The sequence below is a fragment of the Myotis myotis genome, unplaced genomic scaffold (genome assembly GCF_014108235.1).
Source record: "Myotis myotis isolate mMyoMyo1 unplaced genomic scaffold, mMyoMyo1.p scaffold_m19_p_6, whole genome shotgun sequence".
NCBI classification, from domain to species: domain Eukaryota; kingdom Metazoa; phylum Chordata; class Mammalia; order Chiroptera; family Vespertilionidae; genus Myotis; species Myotis myotis.
This window is the reverse complement of record NW_023416368.1, coordinates 75,541,594-75,562,199: the sequence shown is the minus strand read 5'-3', so window position 1 is coordinate 75,562,199 and position 20,606 is coordinate 75,541,594. Positions and strand designations below refer to the sequence as shown.

Sequence of the window (20,606 nt, the reverse complement as noted above, 5' to 3'; positions counted from 1 at the left end):
CATTGGGTCATTCACAGCTACACAATCACAATCTTAAAAAAAAGAAAAATGTTTTGTTGCCCTGGCCCAGTTATTCAGTTGATTAGAGTGTCCCTCCATGAACCAAAGGGTTTCAGGTTTGATCACCGTTCAAGAGGGTGATGTGGAAGGCAACCAATCAATGTTTCTCTCTCTCTTTCTCTCACTCTAAAATCAACTTAAAAAATAATAAAATAAAAATTTAAAAACACCATAGGCAGCAAAATTTCAGATGTATGTCGTAACAATATTTTTACCGATACAGCTCCTAGGACAATGGAAATTAAGGAGAAAATAAACAATGGGACTACATCCAAATCAAAAGCTTCTGCACAGCAAAAGAAACCATCAACAAAACAACAAGAAAGCCCACTGCATGGGAGAACATATTTGCCAATGATATATCCGATAAGGGTTTAATCTCCAAAATTTATAGGGAACTCATACATCTTAACAAAAGAAAGATAAACAATCCAATCAAAAAATGGACAAAGAACCTAAATAGACACTTTTCAAAAGAAGACATACAGAAGGCCAACAGACATAAAAACATGCTCAAAGTCACTAATCATCGGAGAGATGCAAATCAAAATGACAATAAGGTACCATCTCACACCTGTCAGAATGGCAATCATCAACAAATCAACAAACAACAAGTGCTGACAAGGATGTGGAGAAAAAGAAACCCTCATGCACTGCTGGTGGGAATGCAGACTGGTGCAGCCACTGTAGAAACAGTATGGAGTTTCCTCAAAAAATTAAAAATGGAACTACCATTTGACCCAGTAACCCCACTTCTTGGACTATATCCCAAAAAATCAGAAACACCAAAAAGAAAGGATATATGCACCCCTATGTCCACAGCAGCACAATTTACCATAGCTAAGATTTGGAAACAGCCAAATTGCCCATCAGCAAATGAGTAGATTAAAAAACTGTGGTACATCTACATAATGGAATACTACGCTGCTGTAAAAAAGAAAGAACTCTTGAGAGAAACCAAGAAGGCAGCATAGGTAAACACCGGAAATTGCTGTCTCCCACAACAACTTCAAAAATAAAACAAAAAGACAAAAACGGACATCATCCAGAACTACAGGAAGGCTGGCTGAGCGGAAATTCTACAAGTAGAAGGAAAGAGAAAAGCACACTAAGACTCAGAGGAGCTGCGGAAGTAAAGTGCAGAGGTACAGAGGCTCGAGCGCGCACGGAAAGGGGCTGGCACCTGAGGACACGGCTGCCTTTTTGAATCGGGAGGGAGTCACAAGCTCCTGACTGCTCTGAATTCCAGTTCTGGGACGTCTCTGGGGAGATTCATATGGGGAGAAACTGGACTGCCTGGCAGCAGGCAGAACTCGGAACTTGAGGGCAGCTTTCCCTCAGAGGTGCTTGCAGCAATTACCGGGACACTGAGACTCGGGGCCCTTTAGGACAGGGCTGAGGATTAGCCATCGCTGCTTGCTCCACCCTGTTGATTCCCTGAGACCCGCCCCACCCAGGATGCGGCAGAGGCTTTTGCATATGAATGCCCTGGCCCATTGCAATCTGAAGATTACCTAACAAATTGCAGCTGGGCCAGACAGACCCAGAACTTCTAAGAGAAGGCCCAAGGCCCCACAGTGGCTTGCATTGCTTCACAGCTAGGCCTCATCTGGGCACCTCCAAACCTCAAAAAAGGAAGGGGAATCTGCAGATCTCTTCGTAGCTCCTGCTGGGTAGCCTCAGGCAGAGGCTAAATTATCACCTCCTTAGATCCAAGAGCCAGTGTACCCAGTGGTCAGAGTGGGACCATCAGAACATGTATGTTATGGGACCATCCAGATTACAACTCCTCAGATCCATAAGGGACACACTCAGGGGGCAGGCTCAGTGAGCACCAAAGCCCCACTGAAGCAAGTCTTGCCCCAGAAGGGTGTCTTCAGCACAGAAGTTCTTCCACTGCAGACACAGCTGATTCTCACAGCCAAGTGGCCTGGAGGTCAATTCCTCCCAGTGATAACTACAACAATCAAGGCTTAACTACAACAAGACTACAACAAGACTATGCACAAAGCCCACAAAGGGTGCACCAAGAGTGTCAACCTCAAGTAATTGGGGAGGTTGAGCCACTGGGCTCTATAGGACACCTAGCATACAAAGCCACTCTACCAACACAGGGAAGCATAAAAAATGCAGAGACAAAGAAACAGGTCACAAATGACAGAAATGGAGGAAAGCAAATGACTAGATATAGAGTTCAAAACCATGGTTATAATGTTTTTCAAGAATTTTCTGGAAACCGCCAATAAATTTAGTGAGACCCTGGAGGATATGAAAAAAGACCAACTAGAAATTAAGCATACACTGACTGAAATAAAGAATAATATACAGAGATCCAACAGCAGACAAGAGGATCCCAAGAATCAAGTCAAAGATTTGAAATACAAAGAAACAAAAAATACCCAACCGGAAAAGAAAAAAGAAAAAAGAATCCAAAAATATGAAGATAGTGTAAGGAGCCTCTGGGACAACTTCAAGTGTACCAACATCCGAATTATAGGGGTGCCAGAAGAAGAGAGAGAACAAGATATTGAAAACCTATTTGAAGAAATAATGACAGAAAACTTCCCCTACCTGGTGAAAGAAATAGACTTACAAGTCCAGGAAGTGCAGAGAACACCAAACAAAAGGAATCCAAAGAGGACCACACCAAGACACATCATAATTAAAATGCCAAGAGCAAAAGACAAAGAGAGAATCTTAAAAGCAGCAAGAGAAAGAAAGTCAGTTACCTACAAGGGAGCACCCATACGACTGTCAGCTGATTTCTCAACAGAAACTATGCAGGCCAGAAGAGAGTGGCAAGAAATATTCAAAGTGATGAATAGCAAGAACCTACAACCAAGATTACTTTATCCAGCAAAGCTATCATTCAGAATTGAAGGTCAGATAAAGAGCTTCACAGATAAGGAAAAGCTAAAGGAGTTCATCAGCACCAAACCAGCATTATATGAAATGCTGAAAGGTATTCATTAAGAAGAGGAAGAAGAAAAAGGTAAAGATAAAAATTATGAACAGCAAATACATATCTATCAACAAGTGAATCTAAAAATCAAGTGAATAAAAAACCTGATGAAGAGAGTAAACTGGTGAATATAATAGAACCAGGGCATGGAAAGGGAATGGACTGACAATTCTTGGGGGGAAAGGGGTGTGGGGGTGCAGGAAGAGACTGGACAAAAATCGTACACCTATGGATGATGACAGTGGGAGGGGTAAGGGCAGAGGGTGGGGTGGGAACTGGGTGGAGGAGAGCTATGGGGGGGGGAGGAAGAGGAACAACTAATAATCTGAACAATAAAGATTTAATTTAAAAAAAAAAAGAAAGAAAGAAAGAACTCTTACCATCTGCAATAGTATGGATCGACCTAGAGAGCATTATGCTAAGTGAAATAAGCCAGTTGGAGAAAGATAAATATCACATGATAGCACTCATTTGTGGAATATAATGAACAACATAAACTGGTAAACAAAAATAGATCCAGAGACATAGAAGCATCGAACAGACCGTCAAACCTCAGAGGGTAGGCACGGGAGGGTGCGAGGTAGAGTGGGGGTAAGAGATCAACCAAAGGACTTGTATGCATGCATATAAGCATAACCAATGGACACAGATAGTAGCAGGGTGAGGGCATGTGCTGGGGGGTGGGAGTGGCTAAGTAGAGGTCAATGGGGGGAAAGGGGGATATATGTAATACTTTAAACAATAAAGAATTAAAAAATATATTTAAAAACAAAAAAATGTTTTGTTTGTGAATGTTCTTAACAAAGCAGTAAAAATTATGACTTGTATGAAATCTTGACTCTTGAGTACACAACTTTTTAAACACAGGTGACAAAATGAGAAGTACACAGAAGGCACTGCTTTAATGCATTCCAAAGTATGATGATTGTCTAAGTCAAAGACATATACAAAGTGGTCTTTTGGCAGACATTTTCTTGAAAATAAACAAAGCCAGTCTTTCACTTTGAGGAAAACAACTGACAGTACTTGTTGCCAACTGCAAAGTTCAAGCTTTCAAGTGAGTTTTGGAAAACTTATGTCAACGTCCTCCAACTACTGACCACAGGAATATTCCTGTAGTTGAACAAGTTGGGTTTATTACTCATGCAGAGGAAAAAGACACGCCTTAGGAAGCCTGGGGCATCGGCGAGAGGGTGTTGAGGACTTGTTGCAGGATTGGGGCTTTAGCTGGATGATCTGGGAGAGGGTGTAAAGAAGTGGGGGTTCTCTATACATGGGATGCTGTCAGAAAGCAGGAGTAATTCTATGGTGAGCTATTTTTAGAAATCTTACCTATAGAAGGGAGACTAGAATGAGGATAAAGTTGTAATGAGCGAAGGAGTAGCTCATGTCAGCCAAGAGGAGAGGTTTGCTATTTTGTGTGTGGCAGTGACCTTGGCTTTTGTCTGCGCTGAAACAAAATTATTATGTGGCCTGCTTTGTCTTACTTTATTATCACACAGAGTGACCTTGCCTGAGGGTGTATTCTGTGCGATTATTTAATAGGAAAATAACATGCCCTAGAGCTGGAAGTGCCAGGCCAGCTTCCGCTCTTTTTTTTTTTCTTAGTATATTTTTATTGATTTCAGAGGGAAAGGGAGAGAGAGCCAGAAACATCAATGATGAAAGAGAATCACTGATTGACTGTCTCCTGCACGCCCCACCCTGGGGATCGAGCTCACAACCCAGGCATGTGCCCTGACTGGGAACTGAACTGTAAACTGGTTCATAGGTCGTATTCAACCACTGAGCCATGCCGGCCAGGCTTGCTCTTTCTTTTCCTTTCTCACCTATATTCTTCAGCAGGAGCTTAATAGCTTCCCAATATACAGACTTTACAGATGAAATTAGTGATGATACTAATGATTTTTTAATATCACTATTGATTTTTTAATATCACATGATGAAATGGATCAAAATTCAGATCAATATGTCAGTTAACCATCCTATATAATAAAAGTCCAGTGACTGAACGACAGAACTACCAGGACAACCGATCAACCAGTCGCTATGATGCACACTGACCACCGTGGTACAGATGCAGAAGCTTCCCCCTGGTGGTCAGTGCACTCCCACAGTGAGAGTGCCTCTTGGCTGACCGGGATGAGCAACGTTTCTAAAGCGGGCTGATCCCCGCAGGCCACACCCCCCACCAGTGCATGAATTCTGTGCACCAGGCTTCTAGTCACCTATAAGTTAGACAGTTATATAACAAGATAGTTAACAGTTTCATAGCTAAGGAAACAAACATTTATTAATGTTATGCCTCTTAATTCATTCATTACTTACTGAGTACTTACTTACTAGTCTTATATTACATGCTAAGGATAAAGAATATAAAAAGGAAAGGTCCTTGTCTTCCAAGAGTTCTCAGTCCACTGTGGGTTAATAAAGATTAACAGCCCATAAGAATACAACACAGAAACATAAGGTACACTGGGAATACATAATAGGGGCCCTTAATTTAGACCAGGGGTCCTCAAACTATGGCCCGCGGGCCACATGCCAATACAAATATTGTATTTGTTCCCATTTTGTTTTTTTACTTCAAAATAAGATATGTGCAGTGTGCACAGGAATTTGTTCATAGTCTTTTCTTAAACTATAGTCCGGCCCTCCAACGGTCTGAGGGACAGTGAACTGGTCCCCTGTTTAAAAAGTTTGAGGACCCCTGATTTAGACCAAACAGGAAGTTTCCCAAAGTAGATAATGACAGAGCTTTAGAAGTTAGCTGACCTAAGAAATGTCAGAGGCAGAGGAATAGGAGAAAAATAGGAGGGATGTAAGGAATCCTATCTAATAAAAGAGAAACATGCAAATTGACCATAACACCAACACCCTTCCCATTGGCTAATCAGCAGGACATGCAAATTAACTGCCAACAAAGATGGCGGCCGGCAGCCACGCAGCTGAAGCGAACAGGAGGCTTGCTTGCTCCAGTGACAGAGGAAGCCAACGTTCCCGGCCTGCCGCTGCCAGCCTCTGAGCTGCATTCTAAGCAACTATGTTGCAATTATAGAAGCTAAACAAGCTCCAGAGACCTGCTTTCAGCCAGCTTCGGCCTCAGAGCTTAGAGTTGCTGTGATGGCAACAGAGTTTCAATTATAGAAGCCAAACAGACCCAGAAACCTACTTTCAGCCCTCAGAGCTGGAGCCGGCTCTCAGCTCCAGTGACAGCTATAGAAGGTAAATAAATCCCAGAATTAAAAAAAAAAGAAAAAAAGGAGAGGCTGGGAGCTTAAGTTGCCCTCCAGCCTGAAAACGGGTCTCAGGCCCTCACCCAGACTGGCCAGGCACCCCAGTGGGGACCCCCACCCTGAAGAAAGTGTGACCAGCTGCAAACAGCCTTCAGCCCGTCATCCAGGCTGGCTAGGGACCCAAGCGGGACCCCCACCCTGATCCAGGACACTTTCAGGGCAAACCAGCCGGCCCCCACCCGTGCACCAGGCCTCTATCCTATACTACAGGCAGGGCAGGAGAGCGCGAGCTGCCATCCGGGCCCCATGTGCAGCCTTGGGCAGCGGGGCATAAGCCCCGCCCCCAGCCAGGACCCCTGTGTGCCACCTGAGCCCCCAGCCGGGAAACCCGTGCCGCCTAAGCCCCACACTGCTAAGCCCCGGCCCCAGCCAGGACCCTATGACTATTGGAGAGCAGGAAAGTGCCACTGGGCCCTGGGTGGCTCTGGTGATCCGGCCATCAGTAAGTAGAAAAGTGTGGCCTGTAGGCAGCCCCCAACTGCGCCTTCTCCCTGGTTGCCATGGAGACCTGGGAGCGGGAAAGCCGGGCCTGTGGACAGCCCCCCGCTGGGCCTGCTCCCCGGTCGCCATGGTGATCCGGGAGCAGGAAAGCCTGGCTTGCAAGCAGCACCCCCATCCTGGCCATAGCTCAAGGGAGAGTACAACATGCAGTGGAGGCCAGGAGCCTGAGAGATCAACACAAAGGGGCTCCTGCTCCAAGCCTCCATGGTGTGGCTGGGAGCAGGACCCCAGCAGACACACACACACACACACACACACACACACACACACACACACACACAGTACCTGCTCTGAGCCTCCAATGTGGCTGGGGGCAGACCCCCAGTTGGGACACACAAACACACACAGTACCTGCTCTGAGCCTCCAATGTGGCTGGGGGCAGACCCCCAGTTGGGACACACAAACACACACAGTACCTGCTCTGAGCTTCCAATGTGGCTGGGGACAGACCCCCAGTTGGGAGACACACACACACACACACACACACGGCAACTGCTTCCAGCCTATGTGGCGTGGCTGGGGGCAGGCCCCAGCAGACAGACAGACACACACACACACACACACACACACACACACACACACGGGACGCCTCCTCCAAGCCTCTGCTGCCAGACTGTGGCCATCAGTAGGACATCCACTGAGGGCTCCCGGACTGTGAGAGGGGCAGGCTGGGCTGAGGGAACCCCAACCCACCCCCCAGTGCACTAATTTTGTGTACTGGGCCTCTAGTTTTGTATAAAAAAGATTAGAAAGTCACCTGACTGTACAGTGGGTAAAAGATCAGGGTGCTGGCAGGGATTCTAGTCAAGATCTGGTGAGGGCCTTATATAAATAAGCTGCGGTAATGGGTATAGAGAGGAAGGAATTGGTTTAAGAGAGATTGAAAAGGTAACATAAAGAATGTGGTAACTGCCGAAACTGGTTTGGCTCAGTGGATAGAGCGTCGGCTTGCGGACTGAAGGGTCCCGGGTTCGATTCCGGTCAAGGGCATGTACCTGGGTTGCGGGCGCATCCCCAGTGGGGAGTGTGCAGGAGGCAGCTGATCGATGTTTCTCTCTCATCGATGTTTCTAACTCTCTATCTCTCTCCCTTCCTCTCTGTAAAAAATCAATAAAATATATTAAAAAAAAAAAAAAGAATGTGGTAACTAACTGTGGGAGGCAGTTAGACATGAGCAGAGCAAAAACAATGGGCTGGTACAGGGCAGAAAGCCTAGCAAAGGACAATTGTAGGGTGGGACCTGGTCCCCAGGGTGACCTTTTGTCCCCTAGCATATTGCTGGTCATGCAGTTTTGCTGGGGTCCAACCCCAGCAGGTCCAGGGGTCTCCAAAGGTGTGGACGGAGTCGGCGAAGAAGGAATGACACGGAGACAGCGTTCAGTTGATCAGCAGCCTAGCCAGGATCTCTAGCCAGGATCTCCAGCCAAGTTCTGGTCTGGATCTCCAGCGAAGTTCTGGTCAGGATCTCCAGCAAAGTTCTGGTTTGATTCTCTCACTAGGTTCTCCAGCCAGGCTCTCCAGGTTCTCCAGCCAGGTTCTGTAGCCATGTTCCCTCATTAGGTTCTCCAGCCAGGTTCTGTCCAGGTTCTCCAGCCAGGTTCAGTCACCAGGTTCTAGTCAGGTTCTCTTGCCATGTTCTATCCAGGTTCTGTAGCCAGGTTCTGTCTCTAGGTTCTTCAGCCAGGTTCTCTCACTAGGTTCTGTCTCTAGGTTCTGTTGCCAGTTTCTGCCCAGGATCTTTTGCCATGTTCTCTCCAGTGAAGTTCTTCTGTCTCTAGGTTCTGTGTAGGTTCTGTCTTCTAAGTTCTGTCTTGTTACATCTGTATTTATACCAGTTGATTCCAATCCTATCAATCTCTATTCCAAAGGTTAGGGCGTTTCTTATCTCCATTCCAGGGAGTAAAGATTATGTAGCTTAAGCATGATTGTTCGTAGTTAAAGTGATTAATTACCCGCCTGGCACTTAGTTAAGAGGTTTTATTCCCTCCCTAACTTCAGGGGAAAATCCCTACCTGGGGAAACAACCTTTCTCAGAGACCTTGGTTAAAACACGTAGTGCCAAGAAGGTGAGCAAACATATTAAGAACAGTATGCCATATATGCCAGGTCCCTTGAAACAGCAAGCATGGACCGGCTCCCGGCACAGTTTGGACCCCCTGACCTTTCCTCCCTAGAGGTAACATCTAGACCTCAGTTTTATTTCAGCTCCAGAAAAGCAGCAAAACCAGACAAGCAACACCACAATCAAGGCTGACCTCAGGACCAGATGCATTGAATAATGACCCCCTGCCCTGGTGCCAAGCAATCAATCAATGGAGAGCCCAACTATGACAGGACACACCTGGAAAGCTGCTGAATAGTCTATTGAGATCTTCCCCTGGGACCTCCCCTAAAATCTCCACCCTTAAAACCTTAGAAAGGAGGACCCAACTGCACTCCCTCTCCTGAGCCCGCCCATGCCTCTGCCTTTCCCTTCCTCCTCCCCTCTCTCTCCCCCTCCTGCTTCCCCAGAGGTGTTACCATTACCTTCCTCACTCCCAAGTTCCTAGAGCTCTTCCTTTGCCTCTAAAACTTATTTCCTAAGCCCATTTCTTCTACGAATTACTTCTTCTACCTCTGTGATTTTCCAAATAAATGTTTTCTTATAGTCTGAGTCTTGGCTGTGAATTCTTCCCTAGCCAGAACTCAAGTACTGAGGTTGCTGAACCCAGGTCTGGTATAACTTCTGATGCCATTCCCGCCACCTACAATATTACTGGATATCTTCACTAAGTGAACTTAAAAGCAAACCAAGGCTAAATGTCCTCCAACTGGTGTACTTTCTTCCTCTTAAAAATTACTGTGACATGCCCTGATCGGTTTGGCTCAGTGGATAAAGCGGCGGCCTAGGGACTGAAGGGTCCCAGGTTCGGTTCCAGTCAAGGGCATGTACCTTGGTTGTGGGCACATCCCCAGTAGTGGGTGTGCAGGAGGCAGCTAATCGATGTTTCTCTCTCATCGATGTTTCTGACTCTCTATCCCTCTCCCTTCCTCTCTGTAAAAAATCAATAAAATATATTTTTAAAAAATTATTGTGACATTAACACTAATTAAAGTACATTACCTGGTGTTCCTTTGAGGAGTCAGGATAACCTGGCCTTCTGGCGTGATGTCTATAATACAGTGTTCAGGAAGAATTCCCATGCCACACAGCTGGATATCTTGGGAATTTGCCGAACCTATCAATGTATGCTCCTACAAAGGAATCAAATACACTGATTAATACCATATTCTTACATGTATACAAAGTAAAATAATCTACTCTGAGCCCTCTTATATTAATTAATCCATTACCTTAGCTAAGAGATTTTTAAAGCAAATGGAATAGCATGGGGAATTTCTGGCTTTCTCTGAAAATCATTTGACAAGTTCTATTTCCTTTAGGGAATAATACACTGAGTTGAGTTATACCTTTTAAACTGAAAACTATAGTTTTATATTAATGCCTCTACTATAATCATTATTTTCCATTGTAACCTTTTTTTGTTGTTGTTAATCCTCACTCGAGGATATGTTTTCCTTTGATTTTTAGAGAGAGTAAAAGGGAGAGAGGACAAGAGAGAGAAACATTGACATGAGAGAGACACATCAATTGGCTGGGGCCAGGGATCAAACCTATAACCCAGGTACATGCCCTTGACCAGAAACCGAACCCTCAACCCTCTGATCTACAGGCAACACTCTAACCACTGAGCAAAACTCCAGAGCTCCAATGCAATCTTGATTCCAAATATTTTATGCTACTCTCAGAGCATGAGCCATTGGCCAAGGATGCACCAAGAATATTGGTCTGAAAACTACACGTACTTAAATTGCATATCACTTACCTGGTCTCAATTAAGATAAGTCAACTATAAAGATAAAATGTTATTCAAATGTAAGAAACTAAAAAGACTACAATTATTTTATGAATCACATAGTCTCTTTAAACCTCATAAGAGATATGACAGGTGTGTTTTTTTCACCGTAGACCCCCTAATTACTCAATTCTCTACACTCCAATCACTAGCCTCATTTTTTGCAGGTTACTGAGAAAATGGATATAAAAATCAAGCTCCCTCTTATGCGTTTCAACATCTGACTGTCCATCCATGATTAAATGTTCACATGAGCTGAAAGTGTCCTAGGCCACCTTCTCCTTCTACTCAGCTAAGTCAGGGGTCAGATATGAAATAGTTTAGGCTTCTGAGTCACATGCAACTACTCAATTCTGCCCTGTAATGTGAAAGTAGCCAGACAATATACAAATGACCAGGTGTGGCTACTTGCCAATAAAACTTTATTTATGAACACTTAAATTTGAATTTCATATAATTTTCAGGTGCTTGAAGTATTAAGATTCATTTGATTTCTTTTCAACCATCCAAACAATGTACTAGCTCCTGGGCCAGAAGCTAGATTTGGCCTAGGTGGCTGACTCCTGACCAGGAGGATCTCATCCAGTCCCATGAGCTTTAAATACTGTCTACATAATAAATTAAATCACCAACCCAGAACTACAGACTTGGGTTCCATTATTCCCCACCTCTATGACCACAATCCTAATCTCAGTCACCGTTATTTCTGGCAGACCTGGAAGAAACTGGCTGTCTGAAGACATTTCAAAGTGAAAGGGCCAAAGCAGAGCCTTTTTCCACCCCAAATCCACCCCCACAATGATTCTATTCCTGTCCCCCAAAATAATGGTGTTACCACCACCCAGTTAGGCAACTAAAAAGCTAAAATGCTATCTTCAAGTCCTCTCTATCCTTTATCAGTCTACTCCTCGCCCCGTGTCAATCAGGAAATCTGTATGGACTCACCCTCCAAAACATATAAGGAATCAGCTCATTTCCCCCACCTCTGTTGTCATATCCTAGTCTCCTGCCTGGGTGAACACAGGGGCTTCCTACTATTTTTCTATGTCTACTCACCCACCCCCATCCACTCCCACCACAACAGCTGATCATGTGATCCCCCTATTTAAAACTCTCTAGTGGTTTCCTTTTGAAGGTCTAATGAAATCCAAATTCTTACCAGGCTTTACAAAACACTGTGATCTGCCCCCAGCCCCTATGCTAGCACCCACCATTCTCTCTCTCCTGGAGCTACACCCAGTCACATTGGCCTTTCACCTGGTCTTTGAGTACACTGGCTGTTTCTTCTGTCTGAAATGTTCTTCCCCTGTTCTTGATATTGGTAATTTCCTGCCATTTCTATCTCAGCTTTTATGGGCATATCCTCAGAGAGGTGAATCCTGAACTGACTATCAGAAATAGCCACCCATCACTCTCACATTTGAATTCCTACATAGCTCTGACTTTCCATGTCAGAGATGATATAGCTCTGTCACCTCCAGAGCTAACATGGAAGCTCCATGAGAGCAGAAAAGAGCCACACCTACTCCCCACTGTAACCCAAGCAGTTAACACAGGCCTTACACACAAAGGCATTAAGTAAATATAAAAGGAAAATAAATGAACTATCATCTCCCTTAACCTTCCCTTCAGACTCAAAAGAAGATGATTCTCTCTTCTTGGCTGGTAATACTTCTAATCATATTCTGTGTTCTAGTTCTTCCCAGGTCATCTGGGATCTCAATCTAATATAAAGGCCTCTTTCCCTCTGGTATTTTTACTTCCCTCTTTCTGGGGGTTTCTTCTCTCAACAACATTGCAGTGGTGTTTCCAAGGAAACAAAGGGTTGGGATCCAGCACTGTGCCATGGTATCCTGTTCAATCCTCATGAATATATATATATATATATATATATATATATATATATATATATATAATACAGAGGACATTCCAGAAAATGTCTACTGCTCACTTTTAGCTGAGGCTTCATGGCCAATCACATACTTTCCTAACCTGGAGAATAGGGCTTGACCAGGTGTAAACTATAAGTAATGCTTTTGTGATATTCAATAGCAGAATCTATTCCAGCCTGACTCCATTCCCCAATTGGGTTCCTCCTCCCCTGTCTTACAACACCAAACAAAAGGTGGAGAGAAATTCCAAAAGGAAAAAAAAAAAAAAAGAATCCAAGGAGAAAAAGATCATCTAAAAAAGAAAAATGCCCCAAAGCACTAGCCTTAGGCCATTTCTACATCTAATCACTACCATGGGAAATTCTAGCAGGAGTCCTAATTGTGCCTGTAGAATCCTTTTCTGTACTGAGGATAGAGGTGGAGAAACATTTGCATCATGAGGTTGCAGAAAGGAGAAGAGAACAAGAAATTGAAAACCTGTTTGAAAAAATAATGAAAGAAAATTTCCCTTACCTGGCAAAATAAATAGACATACAAGTCCAGGAAGTGCAGAGTCCCAAACAAGAGGAACCCAAAGAGCCCCACATCAAGACACATCATCAATAAAATGCCAAGGGTTAAGACAAAGAGAGAATCTTAAAAGCAGCAAGAGAAAAGCAGTTAGTTACCTACAAGGGAGCACCCAGAGGACTGTCAGTTTCTCAGCAGAAACTATGCAGGCCAGAAGGGAGTGACAATAAATATTTAAAGTGATGAATAAATAGCAAGAACCTACAACCAAGATTACTCTACCCAGCAAAGCTATCATTTAGAATTGAAGGTCAGGTAAAGAGCTTCACAGAAAAAGCTAAAGGAGTTCAGCACGACCAAACCAGTATCAAATGAAATGTTCAAGGGTCTTCTTTAAGAAAAAGAAAACAAACAAACAAACAAACATGAGTAATAAAATGGCAACAAATACATATCTATCAACAACTGAATCTAAAAATCAAAATAAACAAACAAGGAATCTGAAGAACAAAATAAACTGATGAATATTTATTCTTGGCTCAGTGGCTAGAGCATTGACCTGCGGATTGAAGGGTCCCAGGTTCTATTCCAGTCAAGGGCACGTACCTCGGTTGCAGGTTGGGGGAGCATGCCAGAGGCAACCAATAGATGTGTCACTTTCACATTGGTATTTCTCTGTCTCTCCCTCTCCCTTGCACTCTCTTTAAAAATCAATGTAAATAATATCCTCAGGTGAGGAGTAAAAAAAAAAATAGAACCAGAGGAATGGAAACGTGGAACAGACTGAAAAATCTCAGAGGGAAGGGGGAGGGGAGCGGGAAGAGATTAACCAAAGAACTTTATACATATAACCTATGGACACAGACAATAGGATGGTGAAGCCCTGGGGTGGGGCGGGAACCAGGTGGAGGGAAGCAATGGGGGTATAAAGGGCCGGAACATCTGTAATAATCTCAGCAATAAAATTTTTTAAAATTCTCAGAGATAAGATATTAACTCAAACATGTACTTGTCTAGTCCAAATTCTAAATGAAAAATATTTTTCAACAAATATATTGAGCACCTATTTTAAGCTGAGCACTGAGCCACTAAAGCCAAAAAACAGGAGAGTTCCTAATTATAGAGCTTAAACTATAAATGACTATTTAAATATCTCATTTAGGGTTATAATCTATCCTAATTTGAATGATGATTTGCTGAAATCTCAAATATCAAGTTCCAAAAGCTCAATTCTGACAAAGTTTTACTCTTTGATGTTTAAACAAGTTAAACAATAAGCTTTTTGATAAGTTCTTCCTATAGAGCTCCAAACACTGCAATAAAATGCCAATGAGGAAAAAATTAACTTATCAAAGGTTGGTATAGAAGTTTATCTAATCAGTAACTAAATTCTGTGAAGGTACAAGGTAATTAAAATAAAAGTTAATCAGGGATAGGCTTTTAGTCTCTACGTGATATATGAGTATAATGAATGACTCTTTAAAAATACTAGTTTTAGGGAGCATTTGAGATCTTGCTCCTTGGCATATGTTGTCAGTTTGGCTCAAATAAATTCATAAAAATTCAAAAAATATACTAGTTTTAGGGAAAACTTTAGCAAACACAAAATATTGCTTTAAAATCTCAGAAACAATAAAAAATAGAAATGGCTTTTTAACCTTTCTTCATTTAAATTTAATTTCACTGGAGATGATTAGTTCACTATTCTATGAATTTACTGGACCTTGCTTCCTTTATGAATGAACTACCTTTGTGGCTTTCTTGAGACTTCCTTTGATCAACTAAGTCCTAAAGGGTGGGGAAATAAAGGAGAGAGACAGAACATGTTCACTAGTGACATAGCACAGTGTGGCTTTTCCCTTCCTGCAATCAGGGAAAGCAGCATATTAGTATAGCCTGTGCAGTCCCTCAACCTTATCAATATTCACAATTTCTGAAGGGAAAAGTAAGTGAATGCCAGGGATAATAAGCAAAAAAGTTTTTGTTACTCTTTACATATCTAAATAATCAAAATTCTTTAACAGTCCGGTCTGTGTGGCTCATGCTGTTAAAGAATGGTGGTTGAGCATCAACCCACACACCAGGAGGTTACCAGTTGAATTTAGGGTCAGGGCACATGCCCAGGTTGCAGACTCAATCCCCAGCAGGGGGCGTGCAGGAGGTAGCCAGGTAATTGATCAATGTTGATGTTTCGTTCTCATCCATGTTTCTTTCTCTCTCTCTCTCTCTCTCTCTCTCTCTCTCTCTCTCTCTCTCTCTCTCTCTCTCCCCCCCCTTCCTCTCTCTCTAAAATTAATAAAAACATTTTTTTAAAAAATTCTTTAACCAAGAACTCACTCTTGCTCAACATAACCAAGACTCTGAAGACAGCTTTTCTGGAATGGAGGTAGAGAAGGAAGAAAAGTTATCTGCCTGTTTTTTTACATTCAAATACTAAAATAGATGATCCAAACTGCTGCCATCCAAGAACTTCTAACATGCCACAACTTCTTATTCATCTTGGGTTTCTTGAAGCTTGGTACACAGCTCCATGAACACTGAATGACAGCTACCCCTGCCATTCTGATCACCTCAATTAGTGATTGGCAAAGATAACAACATGAAGTTTTCTTTCAATGGGAGCTATGCTATGGGGTCAACATGTGCTTTGAAGCTTCTACTAAATCACTGGTACAAATCCTTATCAAGTGTGCATAGGTATAATATGCCTCAAATCCTTCAGAATCGCCCTTGCTTTCCCAGCCATTGATAGTTGACTTACGTGTGTGTATGGTGTCAGAGGGGGTACTAGGCTTTTGGGGTGATCATGTCATAAGTTATATACATGTCTAATCACTGTTGTACACCTGAAATCAATATGATATTGTATGTCAACTGTAATTGAAAATTTTAAAAATTACTTTAAAAAATAGCTGACTTGTGAAAAGAGTAGACCCAGAACTACATAAGCAAAATAGCTCTCCTGAAAGATTTGGTGGATGATTCAGAGGCGTGATTGGACTCAATCACACTATGATCCCATTTCTATAATTTAAAAATATGTATCAGTATAAATCCATACACATACATATGGGGATAGACCCAGAGGATACAGATAAATATACCAAATATTAACTATGAACATCCTTGCATGTTTGAATTAGGATGGTAACCACCACCCCCTTCTTTTTCTAATATGTCTTCATAAAGCTTTTTAAGGGGGGGAAGTATATTACTACCATAATGTTTGTAAGGTGAGGGAAGCAGCTCTTCCCTCTAGAAACTTGGCTCATGCTGGAATGAATCTCCAAGTTGACCTCAGAACTCAGGCAGGTCTTGCTTTGCATGTGAGCACAGGACATAAAAATAACTGTGCAAGGAGATCTTACTAATCAATGGGAAAGTTGCAATTACCCTAGACCTTTAAAAATGTCTATAAAAACATTAAGAATTCTCTTATTGCTATAATGTACAGGGAAATGAAAAACTAGTGAAACATTTATTTAGGATGCTGCACTGAAATTTAAAGCATTTTATATTTCTTTATATAAAGCTTTTCCAGAGTTGTCTGAACAGTGGTTGCCATCTTCTCATTACATAACTTACAATACGAAGTGAGCTTATGGTCCATGCATTGGCAAACTGTCATACTCCTTTCTAAACTTCTATCATTTTATCCTTTGTGCTTTCAATGTTGCAAAATATCTATGGGAGTTCCTTATCTAAGTGTTGTCTGGCGCACTCCCTTGAGACATCTTTATCATCACAACCACTTTCACTATTTACCTTGATAAATTCGCCCTCACGATGTTCCTCTGGCCGTGCATCTAGAATCTCATGAGTTGGGGCAGTGCCAACATTATTTACTAAATCATGGCAACTAGAATTTATGTATATCATCACTATGTAAAGCACGGATTGCCTGTACATGAAAATAAACTGCAAAATTATCTTGTGAGTTATCTTCTATCTAGGGCAGTGATGGCGAACCTATGACATGCGTGTCAGAGGTGACACGCGAACTCATTTTTTTGGTTGATTTTTCTTTGTTAAATGGCATTTAAATATATAAAATAAATATCAAAAATATAAATCTTTGTTTTACTATGTTTGCAAATATCAAAAAATTTCTATATGTGACACGGCACCAGAGTTAAGTTAGGGTTTTTCAAAATGCTGACACGCCGAGCTCAAAAGGTTCGCCATCACTGATCTAGGGTTTGGCCACCATACCTCACCTCTGCCAGTTCTGGACAGAACAAATAAATGGAAGATACTGTTCTGGAAGAGAACCATACAACTTGGAACTAGAAAGAACATTAGAGATAGTTTAATCCAGTGCCCTCATTTTACAAGTGGGATGCCCAGAGATGTTAAGTCATCTGCCCAGCATCTCTATTGACTTGAGAATTTGAAAGCAAAAAAATACAAAATACACAGCCTCCGAATTCATCCATCCCACATCACGGTATAGCTTTACTGAAGCAAAAACTGTTCTTGGACTGAGATCATCCTTTTGAATGTGGTTGGTCATGAATATACTCTCGTCATGGGTTGGCTTGGACAGTGAAGAAATCCACCCTGCCTCAAATCCTGCCAAAGCAGGGTTCACCACACAGTCTGAAACAGAATCCCAGCACCTCCACACAATGCAGCCAGAAATATTTTGACTACCCTCCAAAAGCCTTTAAATAGTTTCTTTGTTTAACTTTTTAGTTAAGGAACAGATATGAATCAGTTTTTTTCTGGGGTGTCTGTGTTTGTGTTTTCCAATTTGAAATTCACCACATCAGAAAGAGAAAGAATTCGTAGTTCTGAGAAGTAAAAAGGGCAGAATATTTCAAGTCCTGTTCTAATATTGCATCTCTCTTAAAGATGAGAATATCTACAGCTGACATTCTAACAAATGCTGCCAACACTGTCTAGAAGCACATTAAGTGATGTGATAATACATCATATATTTTTAATTGATTTCTTTGAAAGAGAGGAAGGTAGAGGGAGAGAGAGAAACATCGATGTGAGAGCGAAACATCAATTGGCTGCCTCTACAGGGAATTGAGCCTTAATCCGGGCATGTGCCCTAACCAGGAATCAAACCAGCAATCTTTCCATGCATAGGATGATGCCCAACCAACTGAGCCACACTGGCCAGGGCTTAAAAAATTTTAATTGATTTTTAGAGAGAGAGGAAGTGAGAGAGAGAATACTATATCATATTTTTTCAATAGATAAGGATAATGTGCATAAAGTACCCCAGAGAATATCAAATGTGAAAATGATATGTGGAATATTTCATATTTGTATAGTGCTTCTGTTTATATAGAGCTTCTATACATACAATCTCATTTAATCCTCACAGGAAGTCTGTGAGGTAGCCAGACAGAGAAAACTTCCATTTATAGAGAAGAATCTGCAGGGGATGGCAAAGGACTTGAGATCAAACTTCTGTTAAATAGTGATGTGGACTAGAAACACAGTGTTGCTCCCACTGCAGCAAAATACCTGACAACTCACACGACTGTATGTACCAAAGACATGATTTAACCACAGTTATAATATTAGTAATAAAACATGGTATTCAAAATCACACCATGTAGTTATCCCAGGATATCTTTGAAAAAAAACTGGGAAACTAGCCAATACGTCATGAATTCTTTAGTCTCTTTGGAAATGAAACCACACAATTCTCTAATTTTTAAAGCAGTTTCCAACTTTACCAGTTCATTATCTTTACTTTCCTAGTCACCTTAGTTAAAACCACACATATTATGAGGAGGGAAATTTTCCTCCTAATATTTATTAACCTCCTGTGAGAATCATATAGTCCATTATATAACTCACTTACGCTCTGGGCTTGATAAAAACAATTTGGGGTCACCCCTCATGATTTATGTAATCTCAGGATTCATAAATTTGTCTTTTGTCTTCTTCCTGATGTGTCCTACTATTTATAGCTTTGAATGTACATCAGTATTTGTTTTATTCCTATTCCACACTCTGACTCTTCCAGTCTCTAAGTGACTTATTCTCTCTTTTTTTATAAGTTGATAATCCAAATTTTTAAATTTTCCTAAGAGTTACTGGAAACACAACTTTCATATCAAGTGATCCTATGACTATAACTTTCTTCAAACATTTCCTCTTGTAAGCTAACAAAGCACTCACACAAAGGCATGCTTCATATAAACCACAAAAGGTTCAGTCTACTAATGAATCAGTTTTAAGTCATTCCTTAAGCTTTAAAGTAGTCTATTTAACAATCTGGTATAAATCAAATTAAAGAATAATAGCTAAGCTACTTAATTTGTTAGAAATAATATCAGAATATCATTGTTTATATTACAAGGTTGAATGACATCACTCAAAAATTAAAAGGGAAACTATTCCAGAAACCCAAGATTTTTCTACACTTCAGCTTATTCAAATAAAAACAATTGGCTAATTCATTATTTTGAATAAGCGTAGTTCTCCAACTTAAAAAAAAATGCTGTGAAACACTGTTCTATTTCGTGACAGGAAATAGTAGCAAAGCCTATTACTTCACCTTTAAATAGTAAACCAGAAGTTCATTCAAAGCAGGATCAGCATTCAGATTAACAAGGAAACATTTATCATCCCCGACTTTAATTCCAGAAGATTGAAGAGATATTCCAAGACTTTCAAGTTGTTTCTGCCGCTCCTGTAAAGGTATTAGAGAAGTATTAATTCCATAAATATTGACGCAGTGAGATATAAAGGATCTTATGTTAGAGTAATTATTGAATAACCTTATAAGTCAAATATGTTAACTTAGAACATGGCATTATAGATTACTAGAGGCTCGGCCTGGCCTGAGCCCTCTCACAATCCAGGTACCCTCGGGGGATGTCGGAGAGCCAGTTTCAGCCTAATCCCCACAGGCCAGGCCAAGAGACCCCACCAGTGCACGAACCCATGCACCAGGCCTCTAGTATGCATATAAGATTTTTGGTTAATTTCTTTCCACCTTTCCCCCTCCCCACTTCCCTCTGAGATTCATCAGTCTGTTCCATGTTTCCATGCCTATGCATTGAGCGTCTTCCCCCTGTGGTCATTGCATGTCATAGCAACCGGACGGTCAGCCAGTCACTAAGGCTTTTTTATACATAGATTGCATTTTTTTCTCTTTCCAAACTATGTAATGTTATTTTACTTTATTAATTTTTTCATTTTGAAAAATAAAGCCATTACAAATAACAACCAAGTATACTAAGTTCTCAATTTTCATTCTTGAAAATAACATCTTGAATTCAACTTTCTCACTTAATTCTGTACATATGAGCAAATGTACATTTGTTTTACTCAACTGTGATGTTTATAAACAGCCAAGTTTTCAACACACTTTCTACTTGATGCCTCAGTGACTCCCCAGCCAGGATGAAAGCCAAACTCCTTCAGCAAAGTCCACAAGGCCCTTCAATCTGGCCTATTTAATGTACTCCCATCGTCACATCTTGTCACTCATACTTTCAAAACCTATACTGCAGTTGC

At 41.6% G+C, this 20,606-nt stretch overlaps 1 protein-coding gene across 9 annotated transcripts in view; it reads right to left on the bottom strand.

Annotated features, from left to right (window-relative positions):
• KIF13B (kinesin family member 13B) overlaps window positions 1-20,606 on the bottom strand; it is a 208,038-nt gene that overhangs the window by 88,703 nt on the left and 98,729 nt on the right. For all 9 annotated transcript variants that reach the window (XM_036311930.1, XM_036311932.1, XM_036311923.1 and 6 more), the window contains 2 exons: window positions 19,642-19,776; window positions 9,924-10,054 (listed from right to left, as the gene is read on the bottom strand). In XM_036311930.1, coding sequence (XP_036167823.1) covers window positions 9,924-10,054; window positions 19,642-19,776 — 266 coding nt within the window. The remainder of the gene's footprint in view (window positions 1-9,923; window positions 10,055-19,641; window positions 19,777-20,606) is intronic.